At 35.9% G+C, this 20162-nt stretch overlaps 1 protein-coding gene across 4 annotated transcripts in view; it reads left to right on the forward strand.

The window, feature by feature from the left end:
* The first annotated feature begins 948 nt into the window (after positions 1–948).
* LOC121739428 overlaps positions 949–20162 on the forward strand; it is a 42673-nt gene continuing 23459 nt past the window's right edge. For 2 of the 4 annotated variants that reach the window (XM_042131901.1, XM_042131899.1), the window contains exons 1-7: positions 949–1035; positions 4313–4438; positions 4898–5071; positions 5287–7553; positions 17745–17913; positions 18345–18416; positions 18698–18875. In XM_042131901.1, the coding sequence (XP_041987835.1) occupies positions 4329–4438; positions 4898–5071; positions 5287–7553; positions 17745–17913; positions 18345–18416; positions 18698–18875 (2970 nt within the window). In that variant the 5' untranslated portion in view covers positions 949–1035; positions 4313–4328. Of the gene's footprint in view, positions 1036–3659; positions 3671–4312; positions 4439–4897; positions 5072–5286; positions 7554–17744; positions 17914–18344; positions 18417–18697; positions 18876–20162 lie in introns of those variants that run through there. The other 2 variants (XM_042131900.1, XM_042131903.1) reach the window with 2 other exon arrangements.

Genomic DNA, 20162 nt, shown 5'->3' on the forward strand with positions numbered 1-20162 from the left:
CGAGACTAGGGTTGTTGAGGAAGTGATTATGAGGAAGAGGAGGAGGAAGAGGAATTGTCACGAGCAAATTTAGAGGATTCGGATGAGGAAGAGGATATTTTTTTAGGAAGAGGATGCGGATGAGGAATAGGATGATAGGAAATTAATAATACTAGCGGACCCAACCCAAAAGCCTTTTCCTGTCTGTACATAACTAGATACATACATTACACAAATAATAATTAAAAGGGCATTTTCCAGTGGACCAAACTATGAATGTAAACCATTCTCAAAACACACACAATACAGAATCATCAAAATCAGTCCAGCAGCAGCAGCAGCAGCAGCAGCAACCAGCAGTTAAGGAGGAGTTCAGTAACATAACCAACACACGCACACAAAAAAAAGATGAGTGATGATACAATTCTCGCGCTCTGGCGTGTGCGTTGCTATGACTGGATACGCGACGCGCATGCGAAGTGAAATTCCTCATAAATTCCTCTTTAATTTTGAGGAAACGATAGCGGAAGAGGATTTTTTTATTTATTTATGAGGATGCGGTAACGGTTAATAAATCCAAAATATTGCGGAACTTCCGCATTATGAGGAAGCGGAAGAGGAATCCTCAGCAACCCTATCCGAGACAGGCGAGACGAGGCGAGCGCGGCGCGCGCCCACGGCCCATTTACACTCGGGCCGCGCCGCGCCGTGTCTCGGCGAGAGTGTACAGCCGACATTATGATTATATTATGAACTACAGAACTTTGTTATAAAAAATGGTTATTTTAAAATATGAAACAACCTCAGATAAAATAAAATGTGAGTTCATTTAATTTTATCGGTTTGATTTTTGAATTTTGAAGTTTGAACTTTGAAAACTCAAATATTATTATGGCAGCACTGGTGCGGCAAAAACTACATTGTATAAAATATTAAAAAATCATAACGTAATTAGTTCTGTCAAATCTGTAGCGTAAAACAATAATGGCGTAAAATGAAAAGCTGTGATCGTTCTTACTACATTGAGGATCAAAAAATAATAATTTTACTATAAACGTAAGTATTTTCTACGTGCATTCGCTATAAGATACCAGAATTTTAATTTGTTGTTAACAGTACAGAAATCCTTGTGTAAAAACCGGCACATTTATTCAGACAATGGCGCCAGTGATTGATCGATCGATAGGTGTATATTGAACGAAAAACTGCGTAAAATCTTTTAAGATATTACACTTTTCAAATAAACTGCAGCGGCTCCTTAGAAAACCCTAACTGAACTAATTTTAAGTTTAAGTATATTAGACATCTATGTGTTATTATTTGACTAAATATGCCGCAGTGTAAACATTGAAGAGATGAATATTATTGTAACTACTATTAAAACTGCGATTTCTATGTGCTTAGAGGTGACTAAACTAATTGTTGTTTATATAAAATTGTTGGGTATTTTTATTGAATCAATAAGAAAACAACAATATCTGTAAATTTTGTTTAACATTTATAATGTAGTTTGAGTTAAATTATAAGCATTCAGTAAAAATTGCAGTTGTATTAATTTGTGTTTAGGTTTAGGCCCATAAAGTTAATATACCTAGCGGAATAGAGAAACACTGCGTAGTAAAAAGAGATGTGTGATAACTGATACATGATAGCAGTACTCTTTTTTTGACGTCCAGTTGGCACGTGCCGCACATTGACAATTTAATCTCATAGAAATCATGTTCAATCATGCTTGTGTAAGTGTATACATACACATATTTTTACACACAGATGAAACCATTTCGGTTACGTTTATACGTAAATAAATAAGTGTTTGTTGTGTCCTAAGCCATAAACTTAATATACCTAGCGGAATAGAGCTACAATCTCGAGCTGTCAAACGAAACCGAAATTGGTTTCATCTGTGTGTAAAAATATGTGTACGTATACACTTACACAATGCTTGTGTAAGTGTAAACGAACATGATTTCTATGACATTAAATTGTCAACGTGCGGCACGTGCCGACTGGACGTCAAAAAAAGAGTGTTGCTGTCATGTATCACACGTCTCTTTTTACGTCTACGTAAGTCTGCTGACAACAAGTTGACAAATTGAAAATGGATTATAGTTTTTTTTATTGAATCTTAGATACTGACCTCCATTATATAATGGAGATCAGTGATCTTAGATACTATTAGACAATCCTTACACGGCCAGTCTGAGATCATCTCCTCTAGCATACGGCAATGAGAAAATTTTGTCTACACGTATTCTCAATGTTTGATGGCTTTTCTCTTCATATCTATTGACCCTAACATGACATACATTTTTCTCGTGTAGGTCTGTCGACAAAATCTAGCGACATAATGTCAAAAAATGATTTTGACATTATGTCATTATCTACAATATAACTACACACGAGAGTGAGATATCTCGAGATTTTCTCGTTTGCGCATCTTAGGCCGGCAGCTGAGTCCCAGAGACAAGGGTTGAAAAAAATATGATAAATTCAATATTTTTTTACAAAATATAGACCGTAGTAGTCATAATGTCGTTGAAACTAAGGTCGAATTTCGACCATTGGGCGATCTCTAGTACCCCGTTTAAAAGTTTGCTTGTGAATTCTTTCATGAATGGATAATAATAGGCAAAATACCAATGTTAAAATAAATGACTTAGTAATTACCTACATAATACTAGGCCCAGTCATCACTCTAGACTGAAGTACACTGTGACCCCCACTAGGACCGTGCCTAGCTTGCATTAAAAGTTAACAGCAAGAGTGCTACGAAATAAGTGCTAATATTTTGGTCAGTTTGTAGAAACCTCGTAACCCTTAGATATTTCCGAGAAAATTCGCGCTTAACTCATTCGTGAGGAGAAATCATACACAATCATCCATTGCCAGCAGGTGTGAGGTCATAGTCTATAAATATTATGTGTACACAACAAAACATGTTTTGCATTTTAATGTACGACACATTGGATAGGTTCGTTATTGTTTGAAATAGCGTATGTTTTGAATCACCGAGCGTAAACCTGGATCCCTATTTAATTTAGATTTAAACAACATTGTACAGCTTCAAATCATCCTATCCAACGGCAAAAATACTATCCTGTAACGGCCGTTCCCAATATTTGATTCCTATCTCTAGTAGGGCAAAACCAGAGATAGATCAAATATTGGGAACGGCCGTTAGTCGATCGACTTTTTTGGGGCTTTGACCAAATAAAACATGTTTGATGTTTGGCTTGACTGCATCATAGTTATATCGCAACTGTAATGTAAGATTTTTAAGCAGAAGCGACCTAAAGGCTACGGGTTTTTGTATCGAACCTTTTCGCACTTAGGGCAAACACCCACGAAGGTTTTGTTCGAATTGATTGACAAGGTCTCGAAAAAAACTCACAACCTCCGCGGAACCAACCTAAGCGCTTGACCTTAAATTTTCTCATAAGAAACACGTAAAAACGTACAAGAAATCAGCACACACAGCCCGGAATATGCGCTTCGGTGGATGATGACATTCACGCATCTAAAAATAATGTGGAAGCGTATAAATAGTTTTATTTAAATCATCGTCCTTCCCTATCGTGCTAAATCTTCGTGTGCATGATACCGGTTGTATTTCGAAATACAATAAAGCTCATTACTCATTCATAAAAGGGAGGAAACGTGCTGAAATCAACGCTACTTGATTATCATAACCGTGAGCGATGTTACGTAAAGTTTTGACGATGTTCTTTCGCCTTCGGCTGTATTGTATAACAATTTTACGTTGCGTAAAATCGAAATGCACATCGAATGGAAAAACAAACAAAAAAAATCACCAGTCATTTTGGTAATGAATAGAGAAATTACCGAAAAGATTATATTTTAACTCGCAGCTTGCCAATAAATGTGCTATTAAGCTAGTCGATCAAGTGCCAACTGTTCTTAGCTACATAAAAAGTATCGTTTCGTTGATACAAAAAATGAAGCCATTCTTAATTCACGATTTAAAATCAGTTGCAAAAAATAATGGAAACCACCATAGAATTTTTTAGCACCGCGATTATATCTTTTATGGTCAGAGGCGTGGCTGATTGAATAGCTCCTACCGGCTGCCAAATTAAAAGTAAAAAAGCGAGTTCATGACAAAACCCTATAAAGCCATGAGCTGCGTACACCTCATTGCCGTGACTAATAAACAATACATATCCAAGCTATTTAAATAATTCATAGATTACGTAATAAACTCGATAGAATATACCTTTTATATATATTTTTTTAATTTAATATACCTATTATTTAGACCTTTTTAAAATTAATTAATGTGGTAGAAATTACCTAAGCAATGTTTCTTGTTCAGGTCTAAGAGATGCTTAATGCCGGCCCCGAGGTTTAAGCCGTTTCTGGCTAATGAACCCTCGACTTCAGATGAAGTATCAACATTGGAACTCTTTCTGAAGAAGCAATTGGAAGACGACGTAGCAAGGTTAGTGAAGTTTGTTACGTCATGCCCCATATGAATCAACTATTTTTTACTCCCGATTCGACTTTATATTTTACATTTTAACTTTTTATTTATATTTTAACTTGCTTTTATGTTTTCGACGAGTGGTAACCTTTTGCAAAATGTTGGTTAGTAGGTAAAATTTTAATAAAAATTTTATATTTAAAGAAGAAATCCCGCTTTGATTGAAGCATGCTCTTCATTGTCTTAACAAGTTTCCTGTCATCATTAGCTAACAAACTTGTAGTCGAGTCAAGCCATATTGTTTCGAATCAACTTTGAATATTCCCGAACGATTCAACATTCTGCAGCATGCGTTTCAAATTGTGTGTTAACATTTATTTTAAATGTTAATTACCGAACCAACATTATTTCGATTAACAATCCCGCTAAGAACTGTTTTAATATAAAAAGTTCTAAATAACCTATATTTCTTTCCAGAATATTCGACGAGTCTATCTATTCCGATTTTGAAGTAGTTTGCGGAAAATCGAAAATACTAACCCATTCTTGTATACTAAAAGCACGTACAAATCAGTTTTTTCATAAGCTTGAGGCTATATTGCATGTGAATATCGACCGTAACACTTTTGATGAAATTTATTCATACATAAGGTAAATTGCTATTAATTTTAACAAATGCTTATATTTGATGTTTTGTTTTCATAACAACTTAAACGATTGTTCATAGCTTGTAGGCAGGCAGCTAATACAGTAGTTAAAGATACGCGTAACAAGCATTTGGAGTTGTAGAAACTGTTAAAAATCGATCTTAGTAATTATTATGAATCATTATTAACTGTATAAAATTATACTGTTTTTGTTCTCAGTGATGTTTACACCGAATGCGACATCAAGAGCCAAGAAAAGCAAATTTTAAACTTTTTAAAGAGTAACGTGAAATTATCTGATGTAAAACAATCCAACAAAAACAAAGAAGACGTTATTGACTCAGACATTTTTCTCACACCCAAATGCTTAAGCCCCTACATAGAAAATAAATTTGAACCGAGCTCTTGTCTCAGTCCAAGTGTCGAAATAACTAAGCAGTATTATGCGCTGGTACCTGGTAGTTTAGAGCAAGAACTGATCGAACAAGATGCGCTGTCATCCGCTTTTAAAACTATAATCGAAACGCAAGATAAGGAGCTGAGCAAAATCGTGAAACGATCCAAACCTTCTTCGCTATCTCTTTCTTCTAGTCACTCTTCACAGATTAAACGTTCCAGTAGTTGTGATATTCTTAACAAAACCTCCTGTGATATTACTAAAACAGATAATTCTTGCTACCCAAATAAAAACTTGGACTCGGATTTGTTGAGCAAAATAAAATCTGAAGATTGTTCTGATTCAATAAACGACAAGATCGATCAAGCGTATTCCCCAGACAGTCTAATCACGGATGACCCGAGCTCCTCGTCTGATTATTTATCTGCCGCTCATACTTTTTCACCAGGCGTAAATACTACTGGATTCTCTCAGTTAAATGTTGGGGAAAGTATCAACAAAGTGGATAACATATTTACGTCATCTGATTCTGGATTCGAAAATACTGGTATGATGGAGAGTCTCAGTAGCCATAAGGATGTAACGATAACTGATCTTTCCATGACCGAGAGCATTATTCAAGACATAATGCCACTAGATACAAATGAAGCTCTCAATCCGAGTAATACATCTACTGAACAACCAGAATCTTACTATTCATTTAATTGCAACTCTTCCTCTAATATTTTAAACTCAAGTGCTCCAATACCAATAAAAGATTCCTCGTTAAGAAGTTTTACATCTGATAGAAGTGATGGAGGTACAATAAGTATGAATAGTATGGATAAGTCTAATGAAACCCCTACAAATGTAAAAAAATCTAGATATAATGAGTCGACGCCTATACTATCAGGTGGAAGTCTTCTAGAAAGTATCGAGTCTCTCAAAAGTACAACGCAACCTAATAGCCCCTCAATCAGAAGAAAAGTAGATAATATACCTATAGTAACCGGTTCATTTGTTGAAAGTGAACCGAATATCGTAGCACCGAAACCTCCTAAGACAAACACTTCGTCCGCATGGGTTATAGATTTATCTGCGATAGAAGACAAGGAGATTTCGCGTCAAGACTTTAGTGTTAACAAACCGTGTGACAGAACATGCGAAAGTCTTAAAAGTGAAGTAAGAAGTTGTAGTACGTCAGAAAACTGCTCTAAAAGCAGAAGTTCTGTTGACTCTGATGGTAGTGAAAAGTCTAGTCATAAATTTTATATTGATTTTTCTAGTATACCGGATCCTTTGCCGCAGGAAAAAACGGTTAACAACGATAACAAAACAGAGAAAAAGAATATGTTTTCAATGTATATAGATTTTAATAACTCCGCTACAGTGAAAGAAAAACCTCGTAGATTAAGTTCAAACTCTAGAAAAAGTACTAGTGAAACAAAATGTAACAAAACAGAGAAAACAGATAATAAAGTTGCTCCTGCTGATATTACGACAACAGAGACAGAATTGGACGATAACAAGGGAACGTTCGAGTTGTACGAGTCTTTGTGCAATAACCTTAATATACGCATCTCTGATATAATCGCAGAAACAAATGTCGCACCCACGACCGATTCATCCGAACAAAAGTCCCTAGAGACCGTCGAAGAAGTGAATGTTAAGCCCGAAATAAAAACTGCACCTGTTATTCACGAGGAAGTAGAGACAGCCGAGTCTCTGGATGAATTCGTAAAACTATCCGATTTAGATAAGCCAGTACTTAAACCAGACATAGATCCCCATATTCCGGAGACCAAAAAGAACTTTGACGATAGAATGACGCGGTCTATACCTGAAAACAATTGGGGTGAGGTCGCCTACACCGTTACATCGAGGTCCATCGAAGTGATATCGTCTTTTCACTCTGAAAATGCTCTCAGTTTGAATAGACTCTTTCCACATTTGAAAAACGAATTCAGCAAGAGCATGCCTATAACGTTCTGTGGAAGGACTCGGTCGCCCTTTAAGTCTGGAGTACCATCTAGTACCGGTGAAATTGATGAGACTTCGGATGTTTCTGAGATCAGTAGCGTGCAGAGCAGCATGTGCAGATCAGTCATAGGTAAGCTTTTTTTTTTCATTTAACATTTTTGTTCATTGAAAAGAGTCAAGATTAATAATTATATTATATAGCAGTTTGAACTCTTACATTTGTATGTCGTATATTCTAATTTGTTTAGAATGACTAAAACATGACATTTATATTCAATTATTCGGTCGTTATTCGTTTATATTATCATTTAATATCTATGAATTTCGTTTTGGCCATTTAAGGATGCTTTATGCAACTTCAAAGGTAAAGGATTCCATAAAATTATGTATGTATTTGCATAAAATATATTAGTTACTAAAATAACACGTAATCGCTGTCTGGACACAGAGAACTGGTTATGTGTAAATGTATTTTAAATACAGTCACGTTTATACGATCACTGATTTAACCGAGTATTTACAAAATTACAAAAAGGTTATTTACTTGTTTAAATAGATATTTAAATTTTCCTCAAATCTAAAATGGTAATTGTCTAAAACAAAAACCTTTTGGTAGATGTTATATTCAATTTAAAATTACGGTTTACCTGGCTATTACCATAAAATAACTACGTAGTATAATAAAATATAATGGATAACCAAGAGGTTTATTTTCCACTGTCCTTAAAGTTAATAATTACCCAACGTATATCATACTCAAATGTTTATTATAACTTGAACAATAAATACTTACATGTTTTTTTTTTAAACCGGCCAAGTAAGAGTAAGATTCGCGCATGAAAAGTTTCGTAACATTGACTAGGTGAACGATTTATATTGATAAAATATTAATCTAATATTAAAAATTCTCGTTTCACAGTATTTGTGCGCGAACTCCTCCAAAACGCCTTAACAGATTTTAATGAAATTTAAATGAAACAGGCCTGAGAATAGATAAAAGATTATATCTTCTTTTTACATTGATACTAGAAATAATTTATATGGCTAAACAACGTTTGCCGGGTCATCTAGTTTTTTTTTAACTAAAAATCTTATGATAATGTTTACTGTGTAACGTCGTCGTTACGTCGTGTGACATTTAACGATTATGTAAGTTTTGCAGGACGTACACGTAAATTCAGATTGAGATAATTTCTTGTAAATGTTAAGAATTGTTAAAAGTTCCAATGGAATATCATTGTAATGGCATAAAGCTACGTACAATTTATAAATGGCATTTTAGACGCCTCCAATATGACCCTAAATTAATGCTGACGCCACTACAATGTTATTAACTGTCAGTGTCATAGGGATCAAGGTTCGCCGCGCCGAGTATAGTGAGTAGTGACAAAGAAGCAGACAGCGAAGTCTTAGTTATAGGGTCCCGTTTTAACCCTTTAGTTACGGAACCCTAAAAAAGAAATAGTCTTAGCTAGCGGCAAGTTCAACCAATTATCAAGTAGACACCAAATTACATACGCGGTATTTTTATGTAGCTTGGCTAGCCATTTGTGACCAATTAGCTAAGTTAAGCAACCAAGGAAACTTATAAAAATCTATCAACTATACGCTTTTTTTATGTTTTAGCGATATATGCTCTGTGTTTCTTTCTCTACCAGCAAAACAAGTTGTAATATATCTCTTTTTGCTAGTGGATTTTCTACATTTCTTATGCTATGTAGGTTAGTAACTAGAAACTAGAAAATTTTTAGTTACAGGCTAATTAAAGGTGAGGGCACACTTATCGGAGCCGAATGAATGGAACGAGCCGAAAAAAACGAATTTTAGAATTTTTATATGAAACGTCGCACATATTTCCCGCGTCGAATCCGTCGAATCTGGCAGGACCCCAAATGTGCAAGGTTTCATATGAAGAATTCTAAAATTAAAATTCATATGAAGAATACTTACTGGCTAGTTTTATAAATCGTAAGAGAGTATGAGTAGTCTTAAAAAGGCAAAAACGACACTAACAAACCTCCATAAAATATTTTTACTCGACTACAATAAAGCCAATAAGAAGGTTACTGATTTTGGCAATCTATGTATGTACCTTCGCATCGGCTAAACTACTGTTCCGATTTTAACAAATAAGGTGTTAATAGATTTTAATGACGTCACGGGTGACATAGACCAGTTTTTAACCTTTTTTTATGCGATCCCCTTGCTATGAAAAATATTTCGCGACCTCAATATTTCCCACCCTCCTTTTTATCAATCTATATATTAATACGTGAGCACGGACGTAAAAAAAGTACGGACGTAACCTTCTCTAATCACGAGTGAAGCCTAGTTATGGCCGCCCGTGTAGGACGTGTGCGTGATATGAGGGTTGCCATATAAATCATAAATTTGTAAAATTTCCCTACTTTTTTTTGTAAACTCAGACAAGTTAAATGTATTTTTTATACTTAAACATATTTTTATGTTTTTTTCGCTTCAGAAATGTAAGCGGTTGTTAAAGATATCATAATGAAAATATTATTTTTATGACACTATAGATAGAAAAAAAAACACATATTACGTACAGAGAAGTATATTATTTACATAACATTATTAGTAATAATGATTATGTACAAACATTTACAATAATAAAAGTATTACTAGCTATTTGACCGAGCTTTGCTCGGTATTCGATAAAACACGAATAAAATGACATTTTCTAAAAATAATTCCTAGCTAGACAGATTTATCGCCCCCGAAACCTATATAAGAAACCTGTATACGAAAAGATATAAGATACTTAAGTCCCGTAACCCGTTTCATCAAACAATCAAGTAATGTTAAATAAATAATGGCTTGTTAAATCAGTTAACGGCCTGTTAGAGCTATCGAGAGTTCTACCATTCAAATCAAATCACCTAACATGGTGTTAAATTTATTCCTGGTCCAGAGGTCCATTCAATATTTTCATTCCTACTAGGTCTCAATGACGCTCGGGTGACTACACCAATAGCACCTTCCCTCCCCTACTACTGAAGGAAATCTAAGACAACAATTTTATCTATGGACGCTTCACACCACGTCAGTCTGACCCCGTGCTAAGTACCTGAAGGACTTGTGTTACGGGTACCAGACAACGGAAATATATTTAATACTGTTATACTATACATAAATTTAAGATTTTTATTATATGATACACATATTTAATACACACTCATGACCCAGGAACTTTGAAAACTTTTTGTTCCGTCGGCAGGATTCGAACCCGCGACCCCCGGCTTGAGCTACCGACAGCCCACCCACTGAGCCACAGAGGTCGTCAAACAACAATTATATCCACTTTTGTAAATTAAGAAATTAATAGGGGTGTAGACTATTTTTAGGAAATATATTTATTTTACAGATATACCAATGAGTTTCTAAAATACTAGAGTAGCAATGTCTTACAAAAGATTCTCAGAAATGCGTAACCACTTTTTTGTTCAAAAGACAATGTCAAGTCATATATTCGTTATGTCATTATGTATGTGAGATATGCCTGCAGGCATCTTCGAAGTGGCAACGCGTTGCTACCGTAAACTTCCAATCTAGTTACGTTAGTAACATAGAATATCATTGAGATATACCATCAAGGAAGTTGATTCCTATGCAATTGACAGACCAACGTTATTTGGTCGAATATGTCAATTCATGTTAATTGTGATCTGTCAGCTGGGTTTGACGTAACGCGACCAAACTACTTATGTCCCCGATTTGCATAGGAATCAACTTCTCTGATAGTACATAAGTATTTTGTCACACCTAAAAATATGTATAAAAATAAATAGGTAAGTACACTCTTATTTCAATTTAAAAAATCACTTATTAAATATAAAAAATATTATAAAGTTATTAAGTAAAATATGTCCATTTTCGGTAATTCTATAATACAAACTCTCAAAAAAACAATAATTTCTATTAGATTTCGTTTACTGTCTACACCCCTATTATTGTATTCCTGCCTAATTACTGGTCAATAGTATGCTAAATACTTACATGACACTAATAAAAGACAATAAAATTAATTATTTGATTATTTAAAAATAATTTAAAATTTTCCCCGGTTTGGGGAAAATTTCCCCACTTTGTTATGGACATTACTGACCTGTTGAAGTTGAATTAATATTTACATTATTTTATCAAAATACTTTAAAAATATGTTATCTTACCTATGAAATATTATTCCTTGATGTTTTTTGTGTAAGGTTGTATTGTTCTTGCACCATTTTACAACACAAGATGGCATATTTATTTTTATTTATGAATGACAAAGACGTGTCACCGCGATGCAGTCTAATTGCGTAATGGCGGTACGATCGGCTTATTACAGTGCGAGTGTTTGTGCAAGATGTGTACATATGATCGCCTGGGCTTATTAAGGGTGCTTCACTCATTTCTTAATGGCGATCCGTCCGTATTTTTTTAAGTCCGTGTACGTGAGCCAAAAACTTTGTAACCCTTTTGACGAAAAATGGGGAAACGTAGGTGAATGAAATTTTGCACAGTTATCTATACTAATATTATAAATGCGAAAGTATCTCTGTCTGTCTGTCTGTCTGTCTGTCTGTCTGTCTGTCTGTCTGTCTGTCTGTCTCGCTTTCACGCCAAAACTACTGAACCGATTGCAATGAAATTTTGTACACAGTTATTCTAGAGTCTGAGAAAGGACATAGGCTACATTTTGATGTGGGAAAATATCTTATTTCCATGAAAATATCGATGAAAATTACTTCGCATTGCGCGTGGCCAGCGCTCATCCCGGGGGTCCTGGGTTCGAGTCCCGCAGGCGGAACAAAAAGTTTTCAATGTTCCTGGGTCTTGGATGTGTATTAAAATAATATTTCAAAAATCTTAAATATATTTTATGTATAATATTATAAAAAATCCAGAAATATATCGACGCGATGCAATGAACATTTTAGTTCTAATGCGATTCAACAGATGGCGCTTTTTTTTACTTCGTTGTTACATAGAACTAATCATACTTATTAGTTATTATGTTTTTGTTTATAGTTTTTAATACGTTAGAATATTATGTTTAATAATATTATCACTTGCTATAATAATAATCAATCTATCTTATCTTATAGAACTCCTACTGCATTTCTAAGGAGTTCGAGTGTGTTGTGTTGGCCTATATTCCATCCAGAAAATATATCAATGCAATCAGCAATCAACATTTTAATTCTAATATATGAAAACAGATGGCGCTTTATTTTTTTACTTCATTATTATAACAGAACTAATCATACCTACTTTATTATATATTATTGTTTTTATTCATAACTAGCTGTTGCCCGCGACTTATAAATACTGCGAAATATACTGCGAAAGTATCTCTGTCTGTCTGTCTGTCTGTCTGCCTGTCTGTCTCGCTTTCACGCCAAAACTACTGAATAGATTGCAATGAAATTTTGTACACAGTTATTCTAGAGTCTGAGAAAGGACATAGGCTACATTTTGATGTGGGAAAATATCTTATTTCCATGAAAATATCGATGAAAATTACTTCGCATTGCGCGTGACCAGCGCTCATCCCGGGGGTCCTGGGTTCGAGTCCCGCAGGCGGAACAAAAAGTTTTTAATGTTCCTGGGTCTTGGATGTGTATTAAAATAATATTTCAAAAATCTTAAATATATTTTATGTGTAATATTATAAAAAATCCAGAAATATATCGACGCGATGCAATGAACATTTTAGTTCTAATACGATTCAACAGATGGCGCTTTATTTTTTTACTTCGTTGTAACATAGAACTAATCATACTTATTAGTTGTTATGTTTTTGTTTATAGTTTTTAATACGTTAGAATATTATGTTTAATAATGTTATCACTTGCTATAATAATAATCAATCTATCTTATCTTATAGAACTCCTACTGCATTTCTAAGGAGTTCGAGTGTGTTGTGTTGGCCTATATTCCATCCAGAAAATATATCAATGCAATCAGCAATCAACATTTTAATTCTAATATATGAAAACAGATGGCGCTTTATTTTTTTACTTCATTATTATAACAGAACTAATCATACCTACTTTATTATATATTATTGTTTTTATTCATAACTAGCTGTTGCCCGCGACTTCGTCCGCGTGGACTTTAGTTTATAGCGCGCGGTGTCAACAAAATTTGTGTCAAATTTAAAAACTTTTTAAAACCCTGGTAAGTGGTACCCCTCTTAGGGCCGCGCAGCGCGCTACACCGGAATGGCAGCGCTGAAAGTGCTTGCCTCGCCGCTGCCATTCCGGTGTAGCGCGGCCCTTAAGAGGATACAACAGCGGCTAGAGAAATGAAAAAAAAGTACGTGTAATATCTATAGCTGTCTCCCTTACCTCAAGCCTATACCGCAGAACGCGATAGAGACAACTGCAGAAAATCCAGAAAATCAACGATTCGTTGTCCCCTGATTCCTTCTCCAAAACTTAACCGATTTAAGTACTTTTTTCATTAAAGATTAAAAAAAGGCTTGAGCTGTGTTCCTATGTTTTGCTTTTTTTGTATAATCTAGCCAAATCTGTTTTCTGGGCGTTTGAACACAGTGGAAAATCTGGCCATTTTTTTGGGTTTTTGAACGTTCATATCTTATTTAATAATTAAATTATGAAAAAAAAAAATAAAACATAGGGACATTGTATTAGTGGCCGTAGATATTCAGGAAAAAAAATATAACTCTACTAGCATTATCCAGGGAGGAAACAGGGGACAACGTTTGTATGGAAAAAAGGGCGGTGTGGAATCCTCTTAATTAATCAAAATACCCAAAAACAGCTGTGCAGTGTGCACATAATCTGTACTAATATTATGAATGCGAAAGTATCTCTGTCTGTCAGTCTCGCTTTCACGCCAAACGCCAAAACTACCGAACCGATTGTAATGAAATTTTGTATACTGATAGTCTAAAGCCTGAGAAAGGACATCGGCTACTTTTTTACTGGAAAAAAGGGTTGTAAGGGTCGTAAATTTGTTCAAAAAATTCATAATAGATGGCGCCGTGCGTCTTCTACATCGCGCTGACGCTTGCTCAAAAGTCTTTCTATAAGAGGTGGTATCATCTTACATTTAAGTCTCGATTTTTTTCGATTGTTATATCTATTCTACGGTATTAAATAACTCAGTACTTTATCTGTGCAGGCAGTGACGTAACCTTAATACCAAATTTCACCAACGACTGTTAAAGTTAATGCTCGAATTAGTATCACGTTAGCTGTTTCGTTTTTCATATGAATGAAAGAGAAGACAGGATATTTTAACAAGCTGTTAACACTAACAGACGTTGGTGAAATTGGGGCTAAACCTATCAATGATAAATAGTTTATGGGTAAAGTTGTGTAATTGGGGGGCTAAATAAGCTTTAAAATTTGGCATAATATATAAAGTTTAACATACAAAAATGAAGTACTTATTGATTGCACACTGCACAGCTGTATTGATTTAATGGGTACCAGGGTTTTTTTATAAAAGCTTTTGACACCAATTTTGTTGACATCGCGCGCTATAAACTGAAGTCCACGCGGACGAAGTCGCGGGCAACAGCTAGTAGTTTATATATTGAAGGAGTGCATCGAGCTAATATTATTTTGAAATTATGCTTTTATCATATACATTTTTAACAAATAAAACATTATGGCCCCTTTTCAAGATGGGCTAGCGCTGGGCGATCGAATGGCGCATGCGAGGGCTATGCAATGGTCGCAACGCCTCTACATGATGGCCGTGTTCAGTTGTGATCTAAACGTCGTTCAAGATGGACGTGTAAGCATTAGCCATTGCGGCAATGCAAAACGTGCATTTTTAATAATTTATGACTTCACCAGATGACCCGGTGAACTTCGTATCATCCTAATATGAACCTTCTCTTGAATTCTACGAATAATTATTTCGAGACTAAAATTAAAATAATGCTTTATGGTAGTGATGATGATGACAATGATGAATGTAAGAATAGCATAATATTAATATGCTTTCCGTTCTTAAAACAACGCTGAAACTCCCGAACTTGTATAGACTTTAAAAAGTCGGGACTTATGTATATAAGTATATAAAAGCTATAATTATTATTGTAAAGTTTCATTAATATCCGTTCAGTATTTTTTGAGTAAAAGAGTTACAAACATCCATACAAATTACAAACGTTCGCCTTTATCATATTTATTATGAGTTCACGTACTCGTCATTTTGAATAAAATTCGTAAATTGTAATACGAATTACGACATCCTCACTCGACCGCGGTCGGGCACCGACTGTCGTATCGCCAACGTGCAGTGTTGCCAACTATTCAAAACATTTTCCCCCTAAAGCAACTTCAAAACCCACTAAATTTCAACTAAAACTCCCCAAAAAATCAAAATATTTAAAATTACTTTGGGTGTGTTCTACTTAGCGCGCAAAACGCTGAATACACCTTCAACTAGCCAAACAAACAAACAGGCCAGCAGTTTTTAATTATACCTACCTATATACTTCAACCTTTTTTTCATTACATACAACGACAACAAATATAATAATCTGTCAGCCTACTGTCAGCAGTGTCAGCTCGTACGACTCATAGACTATAGAGACATGTGCTTTGTGCGGCAGTTGCCGCGAGCGACCGCGACCGGTAAAAAATTCTAATAAAATGCTACTTTATGATATAGAATATAGGTATAATTTTCTACTGACATTTGCGTGGCGACCCATGCTGGCGCGGCGGCGGCGTTAAACTAGTGGTTGAGTAAAATGAAACCTATAGCCTTTGTCATAAAGTGGCATTTCGTTTGAATTTTCGTCCGTCACGGTTGCTCGCGGCAAAGATCCGAAAGTCACTTTAAGGTTGTTATAGAAAAAAAAAATCCATTCTTCAAAAATTTTATCCCCAAAAATATCCCCAAAATATTTACCCCCTAAAAAACCCACAAAATTTATTTTTTCCCACTAAATTTAGTGGGAAATCCCCATAGTTGGCAACATTGCCAACGTGTAGAGGCATACCGCCATCGCTGGGCCATCATCCTTTGATGTGCGGCTGAAAAACCGACACCGCCGCCATTCCACGGCCAGCGCTGGCGCCATCGGCCATCCTACGCCACTACGTCCTCCACACCCTGGGCCATCGTGATGGCCCACTACGCTGGCCCATCGTGAAGAGCCGCAATTACACACACTACAACACACACACTAGGAAAAATGACAGATTTTGAAGACAGAGTGACAAGCCTATACATACGAATTATACTCTTTTATTTATGGTTGAAGTCTCTTGACAACAAGGTGACAAATTGAAAATGGATTATAGTTTTTTTATTGAACCTGAGATACTATTAGACAATGCTTGCACGGCCAGTCTGAGATCAGCTGAGTCCCAACTCCCAGAGACAAGAGTTGAAAAAATATGATAAAGTCTATCAATATTTTTTACAAAATATATTTAGTAGGTAGTCCTAATGTCGTTGCAACTAAGGTCGAATTTCGACCATTGGGCGATCTCTAGTAATTAGTATGTGTCCTATAATAGTCCGTCAAGAAAGTCATGACAGGCGGGAAAAATTTCTAAGCTTAATCACGCTTATAAGGTGTATTTTTTTCTTTGTATTTTCACAGAGAACGCTTATTACATTTTAAATATTGTTACCTTGAACATTTTTATCTCGAATTAATAAAGTTCTCATATTTTTTATTTCATTCATAAAATTAATATACCTAGCCCTAGCGGAATAGAGCAACAATCTCGAGCTGTCAAACGAAACCGAAATTGGTTTCATCTGTATGTAAAAATATGTGTATGTATACACTTACACAAGCATTATTGAACATGATTTCTATGAGATTAAATGGTCAACGTGCGGCACGTGCCGACTGGACGTCAAAAAAAGAGTGCTGCTCTCATGTATCACACGTCTCTTTTTACCACGCATTGTTACTGATAGTGACGTCTCTCTTGCTCAGGCCTTTGTTTCTCTATTCCGCTAGGTATATTAACTTTATGTGGTATAGACAATCTTTTCTTTTCTAAAAATTTGTATTTTTTACGAATTCGTGTTATAGCTTTTTCAACAAATTGTTTATAGATGAAACGGCCATACCGCAGGTGATCGCACATTTATCAGCATGGAATCGCCGAACGTGGCGCATTTTAGAATTCGTTGTATGAAATGATGTGAAACATCGCACATTCGTCCGCACCGTACGCGCGGCATTCCGTGAACTATGCGGTGCGTTCGACGCGTACAGCGCGTACGGTGCTGACAAAATAATATGTGCGATCAGCTTAAAAGGGGTCTCAAAGAAAATTCCATTAATAATGATATTGTATTACAGAGAACAGTACCACGGAGGACACCAGTCAGTCGTCGAATATAATAGGCAATAGTCAATCTCGGCTTGGACAGGACTTGCTGAGAATGTTCTTGGAGGAGATAGCGCCTGACGTTATAGTAGAGGTGTCAGGGAAACGTATCAAGGCACACAAGTGTATCCTGTCGTCCAGGTAATCATATAAACAACTAGATAACGCCCGTAACTCTGTTGTTTTTCCGTAACCGTACATTTTTCGGGATAAAAAGTATCCTATGTCTTTTCCCGGAACTCATATCTCCATACCAAATTTTAGCGAAATTGGTTCAGCGGTTTTAGCGTGAAGAGGTAACAGACAGACGGACAGATAGACTAATATTATGACAGACAGAATCAAGAAGTCACTTGTCTGGTACCGGAAGTTTTCCGAGAATTAAGCTCAGTGCCAGACTGACATGGTGTGAAGCGTCTACTACAGATAGGAGATACTATAATTGTTATTTTTACATTTAATTTCATTCCTGCATATTCCATAAAGTGAATTCATATAACGCAGCTGAGTTCTTGTTCTCAGGGTTAGCAATAAAATAAAAAGAAACTAATTGCGTCGTGACTTATTTTCAGGTGTCAATATTTCGCTGGTATCCTAAGTGGTGGTTGGGTCGAGAGCGCTGGTAACATTATCGTTCTTCCACCGTAAGTTAATTTTTGTAACCATTTCATATCTGAGAACTTTTCTTTAGGTTTCTGAGAAATATAAGAACTTCAAAGGCGAGACCGCAATAAGCTACGCTAGCTTATACGATTTTATACGAAGAATATTTGGCCGGGACTCTGATACTGTGTATATTGCGCCTGTACGGTCTCACTTTTATGTTTCGTACTATGGATATGGGCGATACTAATTCGCTGCAACTTCGTTACGCACCCTATAGGCCATAGGGTGTTTTCGACTTGTAACTCTTATAATTTTGTAGGTTCTCCTTCAACGTGGTACATTTCGCACTATGCCACATATATTCCGGGCTCTCGACTATACCGGACTCCATAAGCATAGTGGAATTAGCCACCATAGCTGACATGCTTGGACTGGAGGGCTTGAAGGAGGCCATCATGTACACACTCAAATCAAAGTACTGTCATCATTTTCATACGGTGAGTATTTGTAATTTTGCATTTGAAGCTCGGCTTGGCGGCCTCTCCGCGGGATCACACGTTTGTATGTATATGACAGCGCGACCGCGCCGCGCCGTCGCTACACTGCTAGACCACAAGCAATGGTATGTAACGATTTAGGATTACAACTTACAGCACACATGTGACATATCAACTCGGAAAGGGGTCGCCACAGTATCGCCTTTCGCCTCGCGGTCAACCAGGCGTCAACCTGACGTATGCACGTAACCAAACCAAACTCGTGACGCTGGCAACTCCTAAATGGGGAGGCTTACGCCAAAAGAAGAAGAAGAAGAAGAACCAAAGCGTATCAGCAGCTCCTGTACGTCAACTCGACTACGGCTCGTAAGCGCGGGAATTGCAAGTTGACCACGCATCACAACCTATGTTCGGAGCCTGTTCCGAGGCGAGACGATTACGTTACAATTTCGCTTAGACCCAATTTCACCAACCTATGTTTGTTAAATCCTAACGAGCATTACTTAACGGAGCTTAGAAAATTAAACAGACTGTTAAAATACGTATGTCCCATAGTAAAAATTTAACAGCGGATTAGTAAATGCAATGTTAAGTGAACAACGAGTGAACAACTATCAATTCGTTCATTCTTGTTATAAGGCGACGAAATTGCAATGTACAAGATTAATACGACATGTTTGCTGCAATGTGTCACTTTCTTCCATAGTAGTATAATAGTAGATAATGCGACCAAATTAAAATATCACTGATCGCATACATTTGTTACGCTATAATAGTTCTTCTTAATTTATCAGGTTAATAATTATTATCTGTCAAAGCTGAAAACATGAATCATAATACAAACTTTTATTTACATATTTCGGTTTGGTAATTTTGATACAAGTTAGTATATTTGCAATGTCAAGGAAAATCCGAAGGCTGAATTTTTGCCAAGGTGAAAATAAATAATTGTTCATAACTATGAAAATAATTAATAATAAGAACGTAGCGGAAACATGGCGGAAAGACTCAAAAGTCAAAACAGATTCTTTTATTGATATTGCATATTATTGTCTTTGAAAGTTGTTATTTTGACTCATATTATAACAGCCTGATAAATATTTAACGGACCTCCATTCCAGCAGGAATTAAATTTAACACCGTGTTAGGTGATTTAACATGACATTAGGGCATGGTGGAACGCCCGATAGCTCTAACAGGCCGTTAACTGATTTAACAAGACATTATTTATTTAACACTAGCTGTTGCCCGCGACTTCGTCCGCGTGGACTTTAGTTTTAGCGCGCG

Source organism: Aricia agestis, chromosome Z (genome assembly GCF_905147365.1).
Source record: "Aricia agestis chromosome Z, ilAriAges1.1, whole genome shotgun sequence".
Taxonomy (NCBI): domain Eukaryota; kingdom Metazoa; phylum Arthropoda; class Insecta; order Lepidoptera; family Lycaenidae; genus Aricia; species Aricia agestis.